A 25,485-nucleotide genomic window follows, 5' to 3' on the forward strand; every position below is an offset into this window, starting at 1 on the left:
TTGGTGTTGGTTTTTTTCCCCTCAGATGTTGGTTTCAGGCTTGGAGTTTATGCACTGATGTAATTGGAGGCAGAAGGCAAAGGCTTTGTATTTGTGAAGCGGGAAGATGCTGACGAGTTTCCTAAATACTGAAGCATGGTTTGAAGAGAGCGTTTTTGTTTATTTTCCTAGAAATGCTGCTTTACAGTGCAGTCTCTAAGTAGCTGTGTTGCCCTGTCCTAACAGAGTTCAGTGTGTTTTGGAAAGAGCTCATACGGGGAGCAATCAGGCTGGAAGAAAATAGGGCGTAACTCTTGAAGACTTTAACAAAAGGTGCGTTGTTCTTTGTGAAGGAGGCGCTTCTATCGCACTTCCCAAAGCTGTCACTACTGGAATGTGCTCTCCGCCGGCGCTTTTTGAAGGCTGAAGCGGACCGTTGAAGCTCTTGCAACCTGTTTTTGTAAGGAAGGGCTGGGAGGCCACTAGAGGATGCTCTGCTCAAACCCATGAGCTGGGTCCACGTGGGGAGCTGAGCCTCCTTGCCTTTCCAAGGGCTGTCAGGGCAAACGAACAGCAGATTGCCTGAGGACTGGATGCAGAAAACGTGCAGTATAATGTGTTTTTATAACTGGGGGAAAAAAATAAAGCTTGAACAATGTATTTAATATATTTATAATATATTCTATCTTATAATTTGTAAATAAAACCCCAAAACTCCCCAAATGTTCAAGTGACAAAGAATCTGAAGGGAGAAGAGAACCAGGGAGGTTTAAATGTAATGTCACTCTTGTTAAGTACTGTTTTGTCACATAAATTATACCGTAGTTTCCGGTATAAAGCAGAGGTACAGGCTGATGGTAAACTTTTGTTTGATCTTCCAGGTAGTGCAGAATGGTGTCATGTTTGAAATTCCTAAACTGTCTTTATATCCTGATGAGCATTAATGCCTCTCTCATGCTAAACCCACACATTCAGGATCTTGTGTAGTAGTAACTTAAAACCTGAAGACAATCTGTTTTCACTCTAAGCTTCTTTATAACAGTAAAAGGTGATTAATTCAACTGGAAGCAAGTCCTTCCTTTTGCATCTTAATTTTATCATTCAATGGGAGAAACAAGCTGAGGTCTGTATTTCCTACAGTTCAGACTCAGTTGAGTTCATTGTTTCTTTCCCTCCTCACCCCTCAATTGCCTTTAATTTCTTCAAAATCCTGACATTTTTCCAAATGACATCTTTGTAGAAAGAAATTAGGCTGGCTAAAAAGTCTTTGAAATTGATCAGCCTTTGCAAATCTTTGCAAAAGGAACTTTACAGAATGCATACCGTCAAGGTTTTTGGTGTGGGTTTTTTTTTTTTTTTCTCGTTTATTTGCAGGTTATTTATCTCTGTTGAGTGATTTTAAAAGGGAGATTACTATCTGTAGCATTCCATGCTCCTGTCAATGATTAGAAATGTATTTTTGCTGGATCTTGTAACTACATGTAATAAGAGACAGCCTTTATCCTGAAAGTCTTACTGCTTGATACATTTGACAGGCTGTTAGATAACATGCTGTCCTTAGTTTGCAGGGAGCAGCATGCTAAGGCAAAAATTTTGACATAAAAAACTTGACCCTGGGCCATCTGCGTCCTAGCTCAGCCCTGGAAGCACAGGGTCATTTTTCAGTCACTGTCCTTGAAGGTGCATTCTGCATGCTTTCAGCTAAATGCCTGAGGAGAGGGTGAGGAGTTAACTTGCTGTTCCAAATAAGAAACAAGGCAAAAATAAATCAAAATTAAGAGTTTGTATTTCAGCACCACAATTAAAGAGGGGTGGGAACAGTCTGATCTTCAATGATGTACATAATGGCAGAGAGGGTGGGCGGTTGGACTGTCAAACTGCCTTAATTTAATTGCAAACACATGCTGATGAGTCCCCTCCTCCTGGACCTCAGGGCTGGGAAACTTTTTTTGTCAGCTCCCTGCAGTTCAGAATTGAGGCAAATACACTCCAGCAAACACCATGCTGATCAAGTCTTCAGCTCTTCGAGGCTTTTTGTGTTTTCTCCTCTTGCCTAGTTTCTCCTGCTCCTGTCCTAGTCGCTGCCTGTGCTTCAGGACTACAGTAAGATGCATGCATCTGATGTTGGAAACCATCCCTGATATCCCACCCCAGACAAACATACTGTGAGTAACCATTTCATTTTACTGCCTTTCTTACCTGCTTGGTCTTTAGAAAGAAGGAAAAAGAAAAAAACAGGCAGTGCCAAAAGCATGCTTTTTGTCCTTTTTTTTTTTTTTTTTTTTTTTCCTGCGGAACTGTCTGTATCATACACTGTTTCATGTTTTTAAAACATGAAACAGAAACTGCTTCCTTTGGCATCAGTTAATTGTTAACGGGACCATCGAGGGAATTGAAAAATTTCGTGAGTGTAATGTCAGGGCAATCACTGGAAGGCAATTTTGGAGAACCAAAGGTCACAAATGTTAAACTGAGCTTATGGAAAGGTACACAGTTTATATTTGAGCAGGCTTTGTATATGGGTGTAGGGGAGAGAGGGGAAACACAGCGGTTCAGGCTTTTGCCTCTACAGTAACAAACACTCTTCTAATGCATACAACATCATTTCTTTCCTAAACTTCAAGTACTGGTTTTCCAGTTTCTATCTGAACCATACAAACCAAACCTAAGGCTTATTTGGAAAGCAACAATTGTAGTAACTCACAGATTCCTTGGGAAATAAAGTACCTGTTGGGGAGGGAGCTGCTGGCTGAGTCCATTTGAACAGAAAAGGTGGAGGAAAAGGGCATGTAATGCCTGGGGACTCCAAGAGCACTTCCCTGTGATTCTAAACTAATCCTAAACTTAAAGGTGGCTTTAAGATGCAGTGGCATGTGACAAAGTACTTCCCTTTGTGCTACTGTTAGCTGATGCCTTGGTTTGGAAGATCTTTATTGTAAATAGTTGAAAAGACTTTTCAAAAATTTATCTTTCTATTCATCCTCTTTTTAACTGCGCTGATTGTAAAACCTTTTCAACAGTACTTTGAGAAGCTTTCTTCTGTGCCTGTAACAAACAAAATTTGGTCTCAGCCAGAGCGGCTATACCAGCATTTCTCCTGTAAACACCTCACAAATACCGCTAATGAACATGATGTGGGCAGAATGCCGGCATTTTAATTGCTGCCATGCAGATCTGCTTTGGCGGATGGAAACCACAGAGGTTCTAGCATTAGTGGCACATAGGGAAATGTCTACACTTGCTGCAGCTCCCAGAGCTGCGCTGTTGGGGAAACTGACTGCAGCTGGGCTGCTTGGGAGTCACCCTGATGGGGGGCAGACCCAAATCTGGACTTGCTCGCTCCTAGGCTAGTGATGGAGGGGTTATTCTGTGGTATGAAACTAGTCAGTACTGTGTGGTTTGTTGCAAACTGTCTGGGTAGTAGTTATCTGCTCTTGCAGCAACTTGCAGAGTCTGACTCTCCAAATTGTCACCAAGCTTTCTTCCCCCTCGTTCCTCTGCATCTTGAGATAGTAAAATATTTTAAATACCCTTACACTGTTTGATTTTAGTAAAGTAACTTGTTTATCCTTGTTTAAGCATGGATTTTTTTTTTATTGTGGGAAAAGTTTGTTTCGTTGGCTGAACTGAGATATCTCTGAGCTCAGTAAAGCTTAATTTCTGTTCTGTTTGAAATGAGACAGCATTTGCTGTCAAACTGGATAGCCCAAGTAACTTTCTGGTAGAGATTCTCTGAGTGCAGAGGGAGGGAAATTTACTGTGGTCATCAGCTTTTTTTCAGTACTGGAATGATGTATTTCCAAATGCCCTCTGGCAACAGCACGCTTTGTTCTCTGTGCTGCAGGGGGCAAAACCAAACTCTGGTCCATGGCTTGTCCTTACAGCTTTAGTAAAATTCCAGGTAGTATCTTGCTGTAATGTAGATGGCATTGAGTTGTCTGTAAAACTCCGTCTAGAAAGGTGACCAGATTTCCAGTGCAGTGTGTACAGCCACCCTAGTTCCCCTTTCCTCTAGTTTATATGTGCGCTGCTTGTAAATGGTCTGTGTTTTACCCACTTAACCATTTGGAAAGCTGGTTAATTTAGCTTAACATGATAGTCACAACCTTGAATGGGAAAGTAGATTTTTAATCATTAACTAAATTGTATAGGTGTGAGATATAAAAGTAGTAACATCCCCAAGTGAAATGACTGTCTTTACAGACCAGTATTTAAGGATATTTATCTGGTTTATTCTCTTTTAATGCTGTTCTGCATAATTGTAAGCAAAACCCCTAGTGATGAGCAGAGATCCTCATAGATATAAGACATATGAGCCTGGTAAGTGTTCTCAGTTGGCAGATTGTATGCCTTTCTCTGGTGTGTGGCAAGTAAAAATCCTGACTTTCTAGCTATGCTGAAGATCTAATGTATGCAAATGATTTGCCAGCTAGCATCCCATTGTATCTATTATAAATAGCATTTGAATAATTAAACTTTTTTTAATTGTGAAAGATCAAAGAATGCTTCTTAACCAAGTCCCTGACTACTCCAGCTTTTTGGTATGTTAATCTTTCTCCTGGGAGGACTGTTGTGTCAGAGCGAACATTCAGAATTATAGCAAGAATAGTCTTGATCGTGGAGTTATTCTGAGTAGAAATGTGGGATTGTGATATTTTCCACGTTTGCCCTTTGGTATGAATAGGACCGAGTCTGTGACTGCAGATACAAACACCGATCCCGGGCTCCAGCTCAGTTCCCTCGCAGAACAGCTGCAGTTTCCAGATGGAGTTTGCTTTGAAGTTAGGAGTTGGGGACTTTCTGACCTCCATGACTCTGTGCCACCCTCTCTTGAACAATCCTTGAAGATCAGGGAAGTCTTCTAGCCGGCACACGCTGTGCTTCAACAAGCCCTGCTGGCAGATGGCCCCCGCGGGGCTGTAGCCAGCTGGCGCAACTTAGAGCAGCCCAGAGCCTTCTCCGAGTGATGCTGGGATTGGCATGGAACCAGTTCCAGGATTGATGAGCTGTTACTGGCTCCTTTTTGGTCACCATTTCCCGCCTCCCTTCCCAGTCCCAGCTGGGTACAGCTGAGGATCTGGCCCAATGTCTGGTTTTAGCAATAGACTGTTTATCTTTGGTAACAAAAGTCTGTTCATTTTATCCTGAGCAGAGAATAGGATGGCAGGAATGACTACACGTGTACAGATAAGTAAGTATAAAAATTCATGGTGTATAACTGCAAACGTATTTTGGCTGTTGTCTGTTCAACTGGAACATGATTATCCAGATGTGATCTGCTGGTTACTGCTGGGATTCAAGCAGTTCTTTTAGCCAGCAGCCCAAAGAAGGGAACAGCTGTGAAACATACATTCAGAAAATTTCAATAGGTCTTTAACCTTCTAAGTCATTTGTTCTACAGTGTGACATTTAAAACAATAAACTTTGAAACGTGTGGGCATAAGTAGAAGAAATCCATGGAAAGAAGTTCCCCTCTGGCTGGCAGCTAATGGATTGCAATCCAATTATCCATGGGTTATTCTCCTTTCTGCATTATGCATCACACATAATGAATGAGTACTTCTAGAGAAACATAGCTGAGGGCACAAGCAAAGACGCCGCAGTATCTGGGATCTGAACGCATCGCTGGCATGAACTGAAGGTGACCCAGTTGTTCACAGACCTGGTTGCTAATTGGGCAGTGTAAGCACGCCAGCTTGACGAGTTTTGTTTCCCTTCATTGTTGTGCTGCTTGTTTGGTGGCCACTCTTCTTCCTCCTGCAGGTCATGATGCTGCAGTAGGGAAGGCTGGAGTAGGACAGGGTGTAGTGCTCTTAGTCTATCTTAAGAAACATAGTTTTGAGAAGGAATTTTATACATTTGTTGAGGAAGGGTTTACTGAGCAAAAGAATTCTTGGAAATCCTGCTCCCTTTGTGATCTCTGTCGTGTGCTTTGGGTTGAGGAATGGATTACTCATTTCCTCTGTGTGTGATAGTCTTATAGGCAGCCATTAAACGCACACCCACGCATTCTGGATGGGCCAGGTGGGATCTCTTTCGGACTTCTTCCACTGTACTATTTAATCCTTGTTAAACCTTTCAGAGGTGACCAAAGTCTTCTGTATGTTCTGTTTATAGAATTCCCTTCATTGGAAGGAAAATGGGGAGGGTGAGGGTATTTAAAACATATTTTCCTTCCAGAAACATTCCAGCATCTTTTGATGAAAGCATCCGAATGCTTGTGATGGTGGCCTGCCTTCACTGAACTTCACGGTGCTTCGTCATCTGGTTCCCACTTGAGTATTTGCATTTTCATTGACCTCACCACATCCTTCTCCCCGTAGGTATACCAGGATTTTTTCCTGTGCCCTTTAAGGAGAAGTCAGTGTTCTTTGGTGAAATAATGTGTGTGTAACCTGGGTAAAGACTTAAATGGCCATGCTCTTAAAAAAGCTGACTCCTATGCTACACGAGACTGCATATTAAACAAAACCCCGGTGGTTCATTTAAGCTGGCAAGGTGCTACTGCTGCTTGGAGTCATCTTTACACTCAGAAATTTTCTTTTACTCCCTCTGGATCAGGGTCAGAACACACTTCAGGAGGAGGGAAAGTTGTCCTCATCTGATGTGGATGATATCTTGAATAGAAGGTGCAAAGGAGATATGCATTAGGTTAAGAGACTCCTGCTCCTTGCTGACATGAATGCCCAAGAATAGACATAGCTGGTTTGATTAGGGTCAGACCCTCATCTTCATACCCACTGCTAATACAGAATAGCTCAAATTATTTAAGATTGGTGAGTTCAATGGTTTTCTGTGTGTTCTGCCTGCTTGAATGTGTCCAGGGCAAGTTGTGCAGATGTGGCAGCTGATGAACTGATTCCACAGGGGATGAAGCATCAGCGGACCCCTCCTGCCTTCAGGGCCAGGCTCTGAAATGCAGCGTTGATGCCAGTTTACATGCACAGAAAAGGTGGGATCAAACAAGCTCGGGATGCTGACTGCTGAATTGCTATCAAGTTCTTGCCCTAGCTGATGCCGAGGGAGCTCTTTTGAAAACCTGACTCCTGTTTGTGGGAGCTGAAATCTTAAAAAGCTAGTTTCAGGAATGCCTGTGGTAATTTCTTAATTAAAATCTAGCGTGCTCATCCCTAAAACTTCAAAATGTAAGCACTGTGGCAGTGCAACAGAGAACAAGGTCCTGTTCAGCAGCACGAGGGTTTCTGCATCTGCTCACTCTTCAGTGTTTCAACTGTTGTTGTGTAATCTCGTTTACTAGCATTTCCATGCTGAGCATGTTTTCCTTCCTGTTCACTCCTTGAACAGTCAAATCTCGATGTCTTAAGCTGGTACACCCCAGAGCAGCCAGGGCTTGGGAGAGGCCCCAGCCCTGAGCCTCGCTGCACTCGCCTCATCTGTCTAGCAGAGATGGCAATGCTCAGCTGCCCATGTGGGGATTCGGAGATGAAGGCTGTCATTTATTAAAGCCATTTGTGGGGGCTCGTGTGTGAGAGGGACATTCCTGAGTTGGGGAGCCGATGACAGTGAGTCTGGAAGGCTTCATTTCCATCTCAGCAAGGCTGTTTTCCCTTGCCAGGACCGAGCTGTTTGGCAGGAGTGGGGAACCTGCAGAGCTGACTCCGATGTTCTGCGGATAAGTAAGAGAAATGATCGTCTTTCTGATAAATGTTCTGGCTTTTCTTATATATGGGAAACTTGACTGAGAAATTGTGGCTAGGATGTCTTTCACATCCTCCCCCAAGAAACGCTGGAAGGAACCTCGATGTTTTATCTCTGTAAAACCACCTCTCTGTGTCTTTGTTGACAATGATCGGGTAGCTGCCACTTACCCAACCGGTTCTGGGTGAAACGGTCCAGAACTGTCAGCATCATTGCTGTGCACAGGGTTTTGAACACAAAAGATGCTTCAATGAAACAAACCCAGTAATTTCCATGGAACTGCAGTAAAATACCTCTTGTAGCTAATTATCTGCTTAGTTAACGTAGTAATACATGATTCTCTGAAAGCTTAAATAGATTAAAGAGAAGTGGAGGTTTCTTGTAAAAGCTGTTGATTGCTTTATATGTTAATTGCCGATAATTATTTAACACAGTGCTTTCAGGAACAATTGTTCTGGTAACAGCTGAGAGGATCAGAAAGATTCAAGTGTCATGCTGTAAAGACCAGTTTCCCCACCCATTTGCAAACTCTGGCGTTCTTGGTAAGCCTTTGCAATGGGGTGAGGAGTTCCCAGGTTCGAAAACGGTGAGTTATTTCAATAGCAGATCCTAGATTATCCACGTATTCCAGCCCAGTTGCCTGTCAGAGCTATGGTGTTTTGGCACGAGGGTTTGGTATGTTGTATTGAGCCGGTCGAGCTGGTATCGTCCGGAGGGAAATCGGTATTGCAGGATGCAGGACAGCTGCTGTCCCGGGCCTCCGGCATGCACTGCGTGTGGCAAGGTAGAAGAGGATCTGAAACCCTTTATCAGCAGCTATCCCCTTTGTTCCTTGTGGAGAGGTATCTCGTAATCCCAGAGTGCCAGCCTTGAAAACTGGGGGGGGGGGGGGGGGATTAAAAGCAGAAGATTCCCCCCACCCATCACCCACCCCCTCCCATACTGCAAATTCCAAAGTGGAAAGAAGCAGGCGGGAGTGAGGGAGCCCAGCTGCTGGTGCACGCAGCAGCTGGAACGGGCTGGCATGGGAGAGCTTGTGTGGTGGGTCCTCGTAAAAAGCACACTTGGTGAAAAGAAACATAAGGTTTCCAAAGTGCCCTGGGAATAGAGAGAAACGAGCGTTTCGGTGTCAGAAGGGACAGACTCCGTAGGGAATGTTCTCAAACGCATGCGAGCCAGGCATTTCCCGGTGCAGCCTTCCATGGCATTCACTGCCAGCTCAGCTTTAGGCCAAGGCAAGGGCTGGAGAAACACCACCACGGGTGAGGTAAGGAGGAACATGTGCGTTCCTCTGTGTCTCCAGGAGCTTTCTCTGCTGTTTAGGGACATCCACACTAGTTTTTTACTGTCTTAGGTACAGGGAGCAGAATAGTCTGGTCCATCCTTATGCCTCCAGGGCAAGATCCACCTACCTAAACCATACGTAGCTAATGTCTGTCTCACCTGCAGTCCACCTGAGTATTTTATTAGCCTTGCTATTTATTTTTTTTTTAAATCTAAATCTTCAGTTTTAGCCGGTGACTTTTTGCCCTTTTCTATTTTTAGCAATGTTCTGACATATTTATGGTATCTATTGCTAAAGAAGCCATTTCAGTTCTTTTCATTGTCATGTTTTCTGGTCTTCAGATCATTCCCATTACTTTCCTCTGGATTCTGTCCAGTTAATTCACATTATTTCTTGAAATGAAGTGCTCAGAGTAGACATGCACTCTTTCAGTTCCCTGTTTCGTGTGTGGGGAAAACTGTTGCCTTTGTGTGATGGAAAGCAAACTGGGGGGTGAGTTTCCCAAAGAAGCGCAAGACAGCTGGGTCTGGAGAATCATTTGAAGGTCTTACCTGGAACAGAAAACAGAGGAAATATGAAGATATTTCAGTAAAATCATAAGGTTTATTATATGCTCCTTGGCAGTGGTGTAGGGGAAAAGTTCCTGCATGAAACCAGATCCCCATTGCTCACCCAGCAGTGGGAACTATCAGGAGGCATCTCTCCATCCATGTGCTTCTCGGCAGCAGGAGCGCTACTGAGAGATGCTCCAGCCAAGTGACAGCCCTGAGACACCTCGGCTAGTGACACAGGGTGGCTCCTGCTAGGTTCTGTGGCCCAGCTTTGCTTTACTGCTCTCACAGGTGAGGAGACCCACCACCGCCTAGCAGGTCAGGCTTGCTTAGGGAGCTTGCGACCAGGCGCAAACTTCCACGGTACCATTTCCAGGGAATTGTTTTTGGCAAGTGACCGGTAGTGAAAACAACCCCGGGAGCAGAGGAGCTTATGTGTTATTTTTCTGGAGTTTCAGAAGTGTTTTCAGTCACCTGTGGTTCTGGCTTCTGCTTTTTGTTTCAGCTGTGGAAGCCACACTCTTATGTGTCAATGCTGCAGTGTGAAGGATTGCACTTGTCTTTCTTCATCGAAATAGTGTGATTTTTTTTTATTTTTTTTCTCCCCCCCCCCCCCCCCCCCCCCCCCCCGCACCTGCAACCTGTGACCCAAAGTGGTATTTTACTCTTCACTGCCTGCTTCCTGCTGCCTTCCGTGAGCATCAACAGTTTCAGCCCTGACCCCTGTGTATTTCTTCCATTTATTTGTTATGTTCCCTATTACCTGTAGCCAGCTGCCTGGACTAATTACACAGCTTTTTACAGCCCCCTTGGGGCACGCAGAGTTTGTGTCTGTGCGCTACAGTGTATAAATCAAGTGTGTGTTTCTTCACCTTTTTTCATGGTCTAGTCTCTCCTCATTTCTTTTTAATAAAGCCGTGGAGAATAGTCAGCCTGTCGTGCTATCAGCTTTGCCAATGTTTTAATTGTGTTTGGCTTTATGGTGTCAGCCATCGCCTTGAAAAATCCGTACAAATATCCTCAAATTCACATCATCAGGGCAGAGGGATGTGTAACACCTTCCAACAAGAAGAGCAAGAAACGTGCGTTTGAAGCAACACAAGTAAAGCCAAACACACCAGAAAATGTCAGAGGTAAAGTTACTGTTAAAAACTGCGATTCCAAGTAGTGCTCCTTCGGGACTGCAGTTTGCAGTGGAGAAATGGTGCTTGTAAATTACAATTCCAACACTTTTTTCTGAAATACTGAAGCCGTTCTCCTTCCTTCCCTCTAACTCTTCTCTGTGGGATACGTACCACTAAGAAAGGGGAGAGACCTCTCCCTACTTCAGTCTTCTCATTCCTTTGTTCAAAGTTGAAAAGTTACAGAAGGGAGAAAACAGCAGAGAAGACAACTCCCGCTGGCATGTGTTCTGTCGCGTTCAGCGCTAGCAAAGGGGTAACAAGGCAGAGATTTAATTAATAATTTCAGTGTAACCTAAGTAAAAATGCCGCACATTTTCTGCCTAAACAGTAAGGGAATTTAGTTGGTATTTTTAAATATAAAATAACTAGTTTTGCAAACTGCTAAGCTGAAGAAACATTACACCTTAAAATAAAATCAGCTTTACTTACTGTGTATCCTCTTCTCGAGTACTTGCTCAAAGATGTTTCAGCCCCCTTGGATACTCGCTGGCAGTTTGGGTTTACAGCTACCTGCAGTGGTTGCACCTCTTTCTCATCTCGATTTTATAAAGGCCACGATTCTTGTTGATGCCTGTTCTAAAAATAAGGGTTGAACTTGTAACTATTGGTAGGATTCTTGTTTAAAACTCTGCCTCCAAATGCTCTGTAACTTACCACCAGAATGACAGGTAGTTCAGCATGTTCATGTGTTTTCCCTCTTCAAGCAAATGCCCGTAAAAGGCTGCCTTAAACCAAGAAATAGCTGTCTGTTCTCTAAATGTGATAGATCAGGCACCGCAGGAGGAGAAAAGTCAACTTGTGGTTTGGATAGAAACTAGCAGCTAAAAACATTTGTCAGTCCTCTGCGATTTGTTATAATACACTGGACCATGCAAAGTGCCAAATCAATGTACATTCCCTATGGAAGGGTTTCTACTTGGTTAACCAGGTTAAACCACTTAGCTCTTATTTTATTATCTCATTAGCAATCAAAACCCCATGTTTTAGGGTTCCAAGTTGATGTAGTTACATGGGCAGCTCTTGAAATTTGCCAGAATCCCCTGGACTCTACTAATTCTAATTGAAGTTGGCACAAATTTGAAATGCCGGCAGCGATAAGCTGTTCTGAGTCTTGGAGCATTGCAAAGCAGAATGTGAAATGCTTATTATATGAGGTTATTTGATCAGATTTAACCATTTTAGGGTAATTTAGGAAAAAAAAATTTGCCAGGGAGCTAAAAAATGGGTCCACGTGTTGATGTGCATTCCTCTACAAATCTGTGTAAGATGCAAGTGTAATTGCGTCTGAACTTGGGGTGCTGAGCTGCAGACTTTGTCTGGTGTTCGTGGAAAAGATCAGTTGGGTCCTTTCAGTCTTCGGTTTTCTATGAAATTTGTAAATGTAGGCTTGTCCTGGCTGCTGGCTGACTTTGCAGAGAAGACTAGACCCCAGCCACCATCCCCACTCCTTCGCTCCTTTCCCTGGCCATTGTCTCCATTTCTCCAGTTCCTGTAGGCCTGGTACGATAGCCTCTCCCACCAGCCCTCCTCCCTGCCTCCCATGGACGATGCTGATCGCTAATGGCTTGTTTATATCATGAGCACAATGATTGTATCTTTTTCTGCTTTTAGAGATTTACGCTTCAACCACATCAAGGAGGTACAACCTGGAGCCTTCAGAAGACTGAAGAACCTCAACACGCTGTAAGTTCCACTCCTGCAGTGAAGATATCCATTTATTGCTTGTGTTGGTGCTATCCCCTATAATGCCTTAAAGATGGTCTTGATCTTTCCGTTATCTCAGCCAAGTTGTGCGTATCCAGCTAAAACTTTAAAATTCTCTCTGTTCTACCTTTTTGTGTTTATTACCTTTTTTAATTAAATGTGCCATTTAATAACTTTCATTTTTCACAATTAACCCATCCTTTTAAAACAACATTTTAAATCCTGATGCGTGCTCTACTGACTGAGGATGTTTGAGCAGGTACAGCCTTACGAGTAGCCCATAAAAAGAGTTCTGGCCTGGGGTCAAGGCAGTGGAGGGATGCATTGAAAGTTTCTTCCTTTCCATGGCCGCCTCAAATGCAAGCACCACTTCAGTTGCTCTGCATGAGTTTGACTGAGGTGAGAGTGCATCCTTCCTAATGCCATCTTCTCCCTATGCCTTGCCCTAGAATAAATGCCTACACCTACCCTGCTGCAGGTAAGAGTGGGAGTAGAAAGCAATTCCTTCAGTTTTGCACGCCAGCCGGAGCAGGCACGCTCCGATATACTACTTGTTTGTTGTATGGTACACTACTCTGCTAACAAGTTTCTGACTCTGCCCTAAGGAAACAGCGGGAGCCTTTGCTGCTTCTTGCCGTGGTAAGGCTGGGGGGTTGACGATAGATATGAGAACGTCTGTACTGTGTAGCCAAGAAGTTGAAAACAAACCAGCTCCCAAATCAGAACCAGAAGCAGTGTCAGCACAGCGCTGTGCTGGGTGTAATTGGCCTGTCGAGACTCAGATGTGATTATTCGATCTGTAACATGGCGCTAACAGCTATAAGATCTCCCGGTCCAAGCTCGAATCCCTCTCTGAGGCAAGCCAGCTAGCTTGGGAACCCCCACGGCTGGACAGACATGCATGTTTCTTGGGTTTGTATGTTCAGGGTCCCAAATGGCAAGAGAAAGTCCAGATTGTTGTTTTTTTTCTGTCTGACCTTGAAAGATCTGTAGTTGCTGATTCTGTAAAGGTGGCAGTGCTGAAAGGAGGCAGGCCTGGGCAATGAGGTGGGCAGTCCGTTTCAAGAAGTTGTAGGAAGAGTGGGAATACAGCAAGACTTTATTTTTTTTTTATTATTTACTACATTAATTTTTTAAAAATCAACATTTGCTAGAGATTATTCCACTATGTGTATGTGGGACTTACTGGCCAGGATGCTTCAGAGCACCCTGCCCATGGCCCAAGCCCCTGCTCCTAGGACAGGTAGTCCACTAGTAGACTGGTAGAAAACTTTATTACCAATGATGCTGTTCATCCAGAGCACAAGAGCAGCCCATATTAGTCTCTCCATCAGCACCACGTGCTGCTTAATTACCAAAAATAATAGAGAGAAAGGATACTTTGGATGCATTTCTGTCATTTGAGATAGGGTCAGATAGGGTGATGAATGTGACTAAAATATCTAGGGAGAAAATAGAGTCTGAGTCGGTGGGGTTCTACCTTATCGCAAAGCTCTGCTGAGGCGTCTTGATCTGCAGATCCGCTCTTCCACCCCTGGAGCTCTCCTGAGTCGAGAAAACAAACGGTTCCAAATTATGTCATCTCTGTGTGATGCAGACAGATGTTTGGCAGGCAGCTCGGCAGGACCGCCAGGCGAGTTTCAGCTGAACCCTGGGGAAACTAGGGATGCTGGCAGGCCTTTGCTTGGAGAGAGCCTCCACCCAACCTGCAGAGCTTTGTAAGAGATCCCGGCTCCTGCCCTGCCAGAGCCTCGGCCGAGGCAGGTCCCCCACATATACAAGACTTCTGCTTCTGTCTTCCCGAGTCCTGCCACTCCGCTTAAAGCTCGATATAGACACGCAGCCTGGCTGAGGTGGAAAGAGCTGTCTCTGTTTATGCTCCGTGAATTTGTCCAATTCTTTTTTTTGCTTTCTCTCTCCATACCCTCCTGGACTTGGACCTCCAGGACAGCAACTCCACGAACAGATACTAAAGGGGATAGGCATGACCATGCCCCCCAAGATCCCTAATCCCATGATTGTGGATTCTGCGGTGTTAAGAGGAATATGTTTTGCACAGATGGTGAGCAGGCTCTCCTGCTTTCCCTAAACAGTGTCCTACAGCTATCGTCAGAGCTGGAATGTTGGACTAGGTGAAACACTGCTCTAACAAAATACTGTGTTTTTATATTTGAATTCTGAAAATCATATGGTTTTGCAAATGAAACCTTTCCATTTAGACAGTGTTTCGTATGCTTGGTTGTATTTCCTGGCCTGGCCAGCAAACTGGAAAAATCAGTTATTCTCACACTCGTAGTAGTTAACTCCCACGGATGAGGAGCTTGATAACTGAATGAGAGTATGTCAGACCTCGCACTTCCAAAGTAAATTTCTCTCCAGGAACTTCAGTTTATCCAATTCCCACATCAAAGCTGACGAGCTGAAGAATTTGCTGATGTTTCTTAGATGGTAAGCTTTTGCCTCAGGACTCGTACAGGTCTTCAAGTGATAAAGAGAATAAATCCTTTAAAATCCCTGGGAGACTCACTGGGAAAGTTTGACCAGAATATTTGAAGTGAGAGATTTGGAGGATAGAGTAGCTCCGGTTCCACGTGCAGAGCTCTGAGCTTGCAGCTTCCTGCCATGGGACTTAAATAAAAGTTCCTTAAGCAAATAAATGCTTTTAAAAGAGCCTTTTCCTACAGTGCTTTGGCCTGGCAGAGGAAGGGCAGCAGATTCTGGGGAAGCTTCTGTTCTGCATCTCCTTCTGGGCAGGGTGGCTGTACTGTATCCACGTTTGACAGTTTATAAACCACCCTGATAAGGAAACCTTTGTAGCCTGTGTTGGATGTGGGCAGATGGGCTGTGAGACTGGCAGGAGAGGAGCCTGCTGTGAATGTCCAGTGGGGCTTTGCGACATCTGAAACCTTCCCCTGGCTCTCCTCTCCTCTTGGAGATTTGAGAAATTACAGAGCGCTACTTTAAAAATAAAAGCAGGAGCCCTGTTTGTCTGTGGAAGAGGTACGGCTGTTATTTGTTTCTGGCTGGGGACTCCTGCTACAGCCGCACAGGTAAGAAACAATTACCTCAAATGCTGCACCGCCAGGAACTGGCTTGTTGGCTGTCTGTGACGTTGTGTGCATTGGAGAAGTCCTCTTGGGGTAAAGGTCTTGGAGTTGTACAGCTTCCTCATCCCATCTATTGCCTCTTCTCAGTTCCCGTGCAGGAGCTGGTGTCAGGATCTCCTTTGTGTATTTTTAAACTCTTAGTATGTCCCCTTGGTCAAAAAATAAACAGGGTAGCAGGGAGAGGGAGGCAAAAAACCTCTTGTATGCCATCCATAACATACCCACAGATCCTCAACAGCTGTTTCGCTTGCGTTTGCTGACACTAGCCACGCTGCTTGCCCAGCATTAGCTCACAGCAGGTGGTGACTGTGGCAGAGAGCAAACACAGTGCGAGCCCGTGGCGAGGCACAGCATCGCACTGCTTTCCAGCTTTTGCTCCTTTAGGTCATCTTTGGGCAGGGGTGGGTGATGACAGCCCTGCATGACTGTCCCCTTACGTGTTCCCCTGGAGGTCAGCACCCTGCCGTGTTGACCCAACTGGTCGATCGCTGTGATTTCAAACCAAGACCAGCAGAGCCAAATGGTTGCTGCTGCTTGGGTCTCTCCAGCATCACCTATAGAAATGTCCAACCCTGGGACCAAAGCAGTATTTCTTAACCTCCCCAGCATGTATTTTGTTCTGCCTGTGGCATGAGCATCCTAGAGAAGAGGGACTCTGTGGAGACCACATCGCGGTATGTACTTCTGCATGGGCCTTTGCCCTGTTGGTGGTGTTGCTCACATCATCTTTCTCTTTCTGCTTAGGTGAGGGTAAAAGACACTTCTGGTGAGCTCTGCAGCTCTCCATTATACACTGCTTGTGATGGGTTTCAGGGTGAATGACAGGAGCAGCATGGAGGCTCTGCCTGGAACCCTTTAGTAGCTCTTGAAAGAACATTTTCCTGCCAGCAAGGAGGGGATGCCGGAGCCTGCTTCAATCTCAGAATAAAAGTTTCTCCCTCAAATGTGGGAAATGGCTATTCCAGATCATTCTGTCAACAAGGGAGAATGCACGGCTGAACATTAAACTCACTTTTTCTCCCCCTTTAAATACACTATGTGACGATTTCTATTAATGGAGGGAGGAAAAAATAGCTGTTATGTCACGACAACTGTAGCATGTGGTTTATCAAACAAGAAGAGGAACGAGTACACAGTTTGAGTCTGAATTCTGTACTGTCACATCATTTAATACATTCTTCAAAGCAGAAAACGACTCATTTAATGCAACTTAAGCCTGTGCTTGGCAAGCCGGAGAGAGGGTGGGGAAGGAGAAGGGAGGGGCTGTCAGGACATAAAACCTAAAGGAAACTGAATGTAAAATGTTCTCTGATCTGGGCCAGATCTCATGGTGCTTGTATATCTTAAACCTCCCAGAAGAATTTTTCAGGAATAAAACCTGTATGATTGAGTCCACCTACTCATTTGGAGCCCGATTCACCAGCTGGCACGAAGGGGAATGCCACATCATTTTGCTAGGAAACAGACTGCTGATACTTTTAATTTAGCTCATTTTGCTACAGGGTATACTTAAGATATACATCGATAATGATCTTTCCAGCTTCTGTCTGCCAGAGCATTTATTCCCAGCAGATCTGGTTAGCAGTAGATCTTTAGTGTTAGCAGGAATTTGGGTCGTTTTGCCATTGATTGCAGCTGGGATCAATGTCAAGGTCAGTCATGCCAGGTTTTTGCACACTCCTCTGCCTGGGTGAATTGCACAGGAGTCAAAGAGCAGACAGCTGTGCAGAAGCCATCGAAAGTCTTTCTAGGAGCCAGATGTGCTGTCTTGTCTATGGATTTCGCTGAATGCAGCAGTTTGGACTATGTGGACTGTGATGGACTTCATAAATTATCTCACTTTTGAGTTTTTTCCAGGACATATCCTTCTATTACAATGGGGAATCCTGAGACAGGAAACAGAGATGGCTTCTTCCATACGCTTTGTAACCTTTAATAGGGCAGTGAACAATTTTTTGAGTATCAGACGATGAGATAAGAGGTCTGCGTACTGCATGCCATCTGAACTTCCAGAATTTGTCTTATTTGTCTTGGATCACTGATTACACCCCCTTGAACTTGTCCAAAATTGCCAAGACAACAAAAGAGACTAGGTTGATGTTTTTAAAAAGCATCAAAGTGCAGTCAACATGCTGCAATTTGAAAGCCCCCAGGGACTTCAGTCCTGGTCCAAACTCATTGCCTTAAAGATAAAGGGTCAGCGAAGGAGTCTAGAACATCGTGGCACGTGGGGTTGCTCAGGCTGTTGGCATGACCCTGTCTCCACGACCTGGTCGTTGCTCATGACCCCTGTGGAACGAGTGGCCGATGGCAGTTGCGTGGCTGGGGACAGGTGTTCGCATCCAGGGGAATGACGTTGGAGCTGGCGCCCGTCTATCAGCCCATCTAGTGTCCTCAGAAGTGTGGCCAAGGATCAGATAACAGAGAACAAGCTGCCTTCGTCCTCCTCTGGCTGAAGATGAAAGCGCACTGATCGAGGGCAGGGAAGGAAGCGTGCACGGTTGGTGCCTGTGTTGTCTTTGTCCTGTGGGTAAATAGACAAAAGCCCTCTCCCGCGCTGCTCTCAAGCAGTTATTTCCAGTCCTTGGGTGTTCAGTCACCAAATAAACCTTTGGGTTGGTGTTCAGAGGCTGGATTTCCACTCAGCATATCTGGCTGTCAAAGCAGGATCGTGTGTTCCAAGGACTTGACATCATTTTTGCATCCTTATGAGTGAAATCGGGTTGTTTAACCTCAGCCGTGTGTATTGAGCCATTGCTTCCAGCTGTGCAGAAACTTTCCAGCAACTTTTTGCCTTAACCTCTTCAGACTGCTCGTCGGCAGCCCTGGCAGTGTGCAGTTTAGTAGTGGTACCTGCAGCCATGGTAGCAGGGTGGCTGGTCAGGAGGGGATAGTGAGATCAAGGATACTGAGGTTTTTCTCAAACCCTTAGTGCTCTGACTTCCAAGAGTTTCTTTGAAATAGAGTTTCTCGTGTGCTTTTTGGAGTTAGCACTCCACCTGAGAACAAGGTGGTGGAAAGCTGATGTGACTCAGTGCCTGGCAGTGACTTGTGAAGCTGCTGTAACACGTGTGTGTTTCTGACATCTTTTATCTTCGCATCCCTGAGGCTTTCGATTTTATCTTCCTCTTCTTTTCCCACACGTTTGCTTCCATTGCTTATCATCTCTTTGTCTTTTCTCTCCATCCTTTACCTGCACAAACTGTTCTGCCCAGGAAGGGACCTTTGCTCGTAGTGCCGCAGGCTGGCCGAAGCCCTGCCCACCCTGTTTTCTGCAGCAAAATGGGGCAGAAAATTGGGCTTTACTGCTGCAAAAGTGCCAAACTTTTTTCTCACCTGCTGCCTGGAGGCAGATTGTTTCTGAGTAACATAGCTATCACACAAAGGAGCCTGTAAAATAGAAAATGCACATCCAATGCGCGTGTTGAATTAGACCCAATGCTGTAAGGTCTGGCTGCTTGCAGAGGGAATAGCAGTTTTTCATACAACACTAGAAAAACAAATCTGTGCAGTACATGGCTGCAGCTCTCCTTTCCATCCACAGCTCCATTTAGGAATTTTAAAAATAAGTGTGGCTGGTGAAACCCTTGTCCTGAGCTATTCAGCTGTAAGCTCTACCAGCTCTGCGGCTGCGGTGCGGTGTGCCAGATCTGAACATCAGTGGGATACCATGGCGAAAGACCCACAGGAGTGCGGCTGGGCAGCTATGATGAATAGTTAAATGTCGTATATTAAAGAGCTATTTAGAAGTGATTGATTTCATTTTCTCACTGTTGGACTTGGCAGTGGCCGCAGAAGAGGTTTCTGCAGCGTCCAGCTGCGTGGTTATCGCTGTTGCACCCAGCATGGTGATGACGGGGTTGAGCTGTGTTTCTGGCCATTGGCACTGGCCATCAGTTGCATGCACAGTCATGGCAACTGCACATACAAGTCAGAGGTCGCTTGCCAAACCGATGTTGTCCATAGGTTTTGTATTAAAATCTGTCACGAGGCTCTGGAGATCGAAAGAGGCTGACTGTCTCTAAATAGCCTCAGGAGTCAGGTCTGTGTTTGTTTATTTTTCCTTTGCACATATTTGTATACAAAGTGATTAGAACGAAGCATTACCGTTTATAACTCCTATAACTCCACTGTGAACTGGTATTTTAAACTGCACTTGCAGTCTTAAAAACTGGCTCTGCACATCCCTGCTCACACGTTGAATGCAACCATGCACCTTCAAAACCCGTTGCAATTGCGCAAGAGTGGCAGCAATGATTTAATTTCTCCCTCCCCTCCACTTCCTTCTGCCTGTCTCCTTTCCCCCCATCCCTTTCCTGGCCAAAACTGTATGTTTGGGGTGAAAACTGCTGTGGCAAAAGGTAAAGGTCTCTGAACATAGTGCATATGGGAAGCACTTGGCATCTCTGGGCCAGAAACCTGCTCATTGACTTAGCTGGTGTGAGTATCCAAACTTTGATCTCCTAACCCCTTTGAATCTTCAACTCCATGAAAGACAGGCTCGGGATTTTTGGATGGGCATCCAGGAACAGAAATGCCACAAGTCTCACATGTGCTGAATTCACTGGTTGTGTTTTTCTTTCTTGATTTGACAGGCTGCTGAACAATAATCAGATAAAACAAATTGTGAGAAGATCCTTTGAAGATCTGGAGAACCTAAAATACCTGTGAGTTGGTAGCTCAGTAATTGCTTAATCTCTTTGAGATGTAACAACCCCCTTCTAATGTTTGGCTGTCAGGGGCATGTTTTCTGTGCTCAGAGTGTCTGGATGTTAAGGTTACAGCTATAAAACGTTGCCCTTGAATCCACACAGCCAGCTCTGCTTTGGGTTGAGGTTCATAGCTCTTCCCACCTTCTTTTTGAAAAACACCTGCTGATCAGTTAGTCTAATGCTTTTTTCTTTCTCTCCTTTTGAAAGCTACCTTTACAAAAATGAAATTCAGAGCATCCAGCAACATGCCTTCGACGGGCTCCGTTCTCTGGAACAGCTGTAAGTACGATCGAGCCGTGTTTGCTGCTGAACGTGGTGTGCCAAAGAGCTGATTTATCGGCTCCTTTGACCCAAGTGCTGTGTTTCCAGAAGTGGGGAGTACCAGACACTTAGCAAGGAGTGGGATGAGGCTTCTGCTGTTTTATCATCCAGCTTTGCAAGACTGCAGTGGCTTCATCTCAAAACAGCTGGTCCCAGTACTGATTTTGGTTAGTTAATACTGAGGTCTCTTCCTACCGACACCCCATATGTTTTCTCCTGACCATAAACCTCTGGAGCATAGGAATTGCCCAGCTGTGCTTCTGATTCCCTTTACGTCCAAGACCTTATGCAATGGGAGGAGGCGGGTCTATAGGATAGCTTGAAGGAGAAGGCAGCTAGCCAGCTGTGTTTGTCTGCTGGGACTCCTGGAGCAGAGAGCAGGATATGGCCCTTTGCTTGAATTGAGGGTGCTGGTCGAGTTTCTCTCTTACCCAAACTTTTGCTGAAAATGAAGGGATGAATTGCAAGCTGAGAGCTGGGGCAGTGGGGTATTTGTGGGATGCGGTACTATGGATGGAGCTACCGGTGGTGCTCACATGCTGCAAAGCATCTGGAAATTGCAACAGGGCGGAAATGAGGGATCCAGACAAAGTGATGTCCTTCCCTCCAGGCTGCGTGGCACTCTGGGATGAAAAGGGTTGCAGCTGGAGCCCATCACAGTGACACTCTAGCAAGTCCTTATTTGCTCCCCTTCTGTGTATGGCAAATCTGTCCTGCTTTTTCAATCAAAGTTTTAGGTCTTGACTCTTTGTGCTTCACGCTCAAGGTGAGATGGGAACTCAGAGGTCTGACTCTCCTAAAGCTGCTAAACCGGGGCTGGATTTTCCGTGCCAGGGGTTGTGATATATTATATGCATGCATGTAAATACATGTGTGCACGTGGAGAGAGTGTGAGCCTGGATATTTGAAGTACAGGAATATATTTGCATCGCTGGAGAACAGGGACTAAAGGTGAAACCATTCTAATTCACAGATTGTCCCCAACGGCAGCATTTGTAGGGCTGGAATGAAACCAGGATAGGATCCAGCTTGTTCTCCAGGATGACAGCAGAAGTGGGCAGAGTATAGCAGGAAGTTTCAAGCTGGCTTAATAATAGGTGTGCTACCAACCTTGTGTGCAAGATGGTTTTTCATCAGCCAGCTCAGCAAGGATGCCTGAGAGAAAACATAGGAAGCAGATACCGGATCAGCTGTGCTTAGAGAGGAGATGATACCAGCCACAGTGATATTTTAACAGAGAGCGTTCCAGACTTGATGTCACGAATAAAAGAAAAAAAAACACCCAAAAAGCAAAAAACACAAAACCTCAAAACCAACAAACAACCCGCTGAAAGTCCCATCTGTTTTCAATCTCAGGCAGGCGTGGTTCCAAAAGAATTAGCTTTGCTCAAATCCTACCCCATTTTCTGTACCCCACAAGCCAGCTTTTCAAGAAAAAAGTATACCCTGGTTGATGGATGGTATCAGATGCTTTCCTCAAGGTCCCAAGCAATGACAGCAGACATCTGAGCCTTATTAAAGCACGTACATCTCTCCCCACTGTTGCCCTCCATTGCAGAATCTGAGTCACCATCTCTCGGTTTGCGCTCTGATAGTGGACCATTTGTCATGAATCCTTCCATTACGAATCAAACAGCCATGTGGCGGCTCAGGCAATTGTTTCTCAATGCAGTCAGCTACAACAGCAGGATGAATATTTGTAGATCCGTGATTAATCAGCGTCCACTGTGAAATTTATGCCTGTGTAAAACAAGGGGGAAGAGTTGAAGCAACTTGAAACTATACCAAAAGGCATCTAAAAGTCAGAAACATGTTGGCTATGCCGTTGGATGTCACAGCTAGTGGGGAGAGGGAGTCTCAGGTCTTGTGGTATGTTGCCCTGCAGCCCCCAGTTTTTCCTTGCTGATGGCGTGGGGTGACTGGGGCAGTGCAGAAGCTCTCCCAGGTCTCTGGATTTTAGTGGAACTAAAAGCATTAACCTGTATTAGCAAGGACTGGGCCGTTCACACTGATGTGCCATTTAGATCCAAGTGCCTCAGCTGGCTGCACCATCTGTGCTGTCCCTCTGCCGAAGCAGAATAGCCCTACGGCAGCCGTTCTGAGATGGTTCTGCTCTGGCTGGGTGGATGCACGTGCTGGGAGCCCCTGTTAGAATCACAGACAAATGCAGACTGGAAGAGACCTTTGGATGTCCCCAGTCCCACGTTCAGCAACCAGCAGGACCAATTTCAAAGTTTTATCAGGTTGTTTAGGGCCTTTTTTCTACAAGTTAATTCCCAGCAAACTCATGATTCCACTCAGAAATGTTGCAGTTCCTAGGCAGGGAACAAATGCCTTGTAGTAAGGCTGTTTCATCCTGCCCAGTGATCCAGGGATGTGTTGGGAAATGCTGAGGTGCTAGCGGAAAGGCAGGGAACATTCCCGTACGGTGCTCGGATGGGGGCAGTTGCTGCTGGCTCCCCACGGGCAGCAGTTTCATCCTGCCCCTGCAGAGTGCAACAGGCAGTTTGCAGTGACAGTGGTGCTCTTAGGCTTCAGGGCAGAGCAAACCTGACCTCCTGGGCAGATTTTGGTTTATTAAGAGAGAGGCTAAATAATTGACAGGGTAGGGAGAAGCTGGTGTTGGCTGCTATGGTTGCACATGGAAACTGGAGACACTGAAGTGGATGCTGGTTTCTCAGAACCTGCCCTGAGGTGTGTGGTGGGCATTGGGGGACACTGGTGGAGTGGTCTGGAAAGATCTTCTGTCTTTTAAATTGCCATCTGTAAGCCTGCCCTTCGTGATTTCCTCCGTGACAGCTACCTGCATTTCAACAACCTGGAAAGTCTGGAGCCGGAGACTTTTAGTGACCTGCCTAAACTTGAAAGGCTGTAAGTAAGATGGGACCTTGTAAGGGAAAAGGGGAAAACTTTGTGTAACAGTTTTGATAGCATGAAATGTGATCTTCACAATGGAGGGAAACACAAAAAGAAGCTTCCTTGAAGAAGGAGATTTTACATACTTGCCAAGTGGGAGGGTTACTGGGAATATGAAGGGAATTTTCCATGTTGCATTATGTTCACGTTTCCACCAAGGGTAGTGGTAAATCTGCAGAAAGCCCTACAGTTGGCCAAGCCAACTGAAATTTTACTCTGACCATAAGGTCAACATTAGTCACTCTTGGGCAGCATGTATGAAAAAAAAGGGGGGGTTGGGGTCGGAGGGTGGGAAAGGAAAAAAAGTCAAAAGAAAGCCTAACAAGAAAAACACGCATCCTTCTTGAAAGCAGTTAGGAAACGAAGTCCTGTGTCCTCTGCTCCCCACGGTTGCTGTAGTACTGATGTAGCCACTAGGACAAAAGTTCATATGGTGGTTCCCACTCCCTGGTGAAACCAACAGACCCTTATGGGATCCAAACACCTTTAGGAAAATTCAGACCTGGATCAGTACGCCATGGCTGATCTCAGTTGCTGTATTTGATCCAACAAAAATTCTGGCTTTAAATTTTAGAGGAAGGTTTGTCAGCATCCAAGCTGGGCAACTAGGCTGAACTTGTGTGTACACTTGTGTGCAGACATTTGCGTGGAAGCTGTTACTGCTTTTGTATTTCTTTCCTGTTCCACCGACTACTAAAATTGCTTCCTGTCTTCTATCAATGGTCTCTTATGAGTTTTAGCTGTAATGGACATAACTAAGTTTGCCCCTCCATTATGGGAATGGGGAGTTAATTATCCCATCTTCGCCCCCACTGATGCACTGCAGTGCAATCAGGGTTTTTTCCAAGAACTGGAGAATCTTACCAGAGCGCTGAGACTCTGGAAGTGAGAATTTGCCTCAGCTTTGTTCAGAGATAAACCCAGCTTAGGCTGTTGTTGTCTGAATTAGATTTACTCATGGATTTGGGTTAATAACTACGTTGAATCTAGGGCGTGAGTTGTCTAGTGTCTTCTGCTGGTGCCTTGCTTCAATGGCTGCCCTTGCAAAATTGCCGTATCTTCTGCAGGGGGGGAAAGGAAAGGTCCTTTCTGAACTGGAGCTGATCCAGGAACAGAAAACGTAGGGTGGGTCCAGTCTGTGGGGATATGGTGCCCTTTCTCCTCCTTTTGCAGAGCATGAAGCAGATTAAGGTTCCAGTTTAAACCTGTTACATCACATCTTGAGTCACCGTTTCCAGTCCACACCCGCTCTCCACTTTGGTGCATTGCACAGCACTCGCAAATGAGTGAAATCCCTATAGCTCGTGGGAACAAACACAGTAAATTTAAACACTAAGCTCCATTTTGGTGAGCAGCCTTTGTATTTAAACTGAGTTTTGACCTGGGATGTTATCATCCGCGCAGTGCAAATACTGAATAATGTTTTGGCATGGGTCCTCCCGTTGCAGATTCTTGCACAACAACAAGATTTCCAGGATTCATCCAGGGACATTCTCTCAACTGGAATCCCTCAAACGGCTGTAAGTAAAACACATTGCCTGCAAAGAGCAATTGTTTATCTTTGATCAGATGGCCAAGACCTGAGGAAAAATGTGCCTGGTTGGCAAAGCTTTTAGTTGTTGCACTTCTAAGGCCACTGCTAAGTTTATAAAACGGTTTTGATTGGACATGGGAGCTGATTTAACCAGTTAGTAGTTTCTTCATGCTAGTGTCTAATTATAATCAAACTATAACCTGCTTACAGCTCGAAAATGCCCCAGGAATAAACACTTTTGGAAAGTCCTCACAATGGTTAGAACCCATAAAACATCCTTCACTGAAATGTGGAAAGCTCAGGTCACAGATATGACCCCAATCATGTCTTCAGATTAGTACCTAACATGGAAGGAAAAATCATAGTCATACAAGAAAAGGCTTCTTTTTCTAGGGATTGAAAACACTTAGAGGGGCATCAAGGTGTACGGTTCTCATTCCATGCAGGAATGCTCTGGTGCATTATTCCCACATACCCTGGCTGTCTCTTAAGCTTACTTCTTGCTTGCTTCAATCCCCTCGAGCTTTGCTTTG

The 25,485-nt window shown here is 45.1% G+C and overlaps 1 protein-coding gene across 2 annotated transcripts in view; it reads left to right on the forward strand.

Moving 5' to 3' along the window:
• LOC119154246 (peroxidasin homolog) overlaps positions 1 to 25,485 on the forward strand; it is a 48,029-nt gene that overhangs the window by 1,389 nt on the left and 21,155 nt on the right. Inside the window, exons 2-7 of one of the 2 annotated variants that reach the window (XM_037401568.1) lie at positions 2,037 to 2,144; positions 12,270 to 12,341; positions 20,065 to 20,136; positions 20,389 to 20,460; positions 23,302 to 23,373; positions 24,867 to 24,938. In XM_037401568.1, the coding sequence (XP_037257465.1) occupies positions 2,092 to 2,144; positions 12,270 to 12,341; positions 20,065 to 20,136; positions 20,389 to 20,460; positions 23,302 to 23,373; positions 24,867 to 24,938 (413 nt within the window). In that variant the 5' untranslated portion in view covers positions 2,037 to 2,091. Of the gene's footprint in view, positions 1 to 1,945; positions 2,145 to 12,269; positions 12,342 to 20,064; positions 20,137 to 20,388; positions 20,461 to 23,301; positions 23,374 to 24,866; positions 24,939 to 25,485 lie in introns of those variants that run through there. The other variant, XM_037401567.1, reaches the window with a different exon arrangement.

Source organism: Falco rusticolus, chromosome 10 (assembly GCF_015220075.1).
Source record: "Falco rusticolus isolate bFalRus1 chromosome 10, bFalRus1.pri, whole genome shotgun sequence".
Lineage (NCBI taxonomy): Eukaryota > Metazoa > Chordata > Aves > Falconiformes > Falconidae > Falco > Falco rusticolus.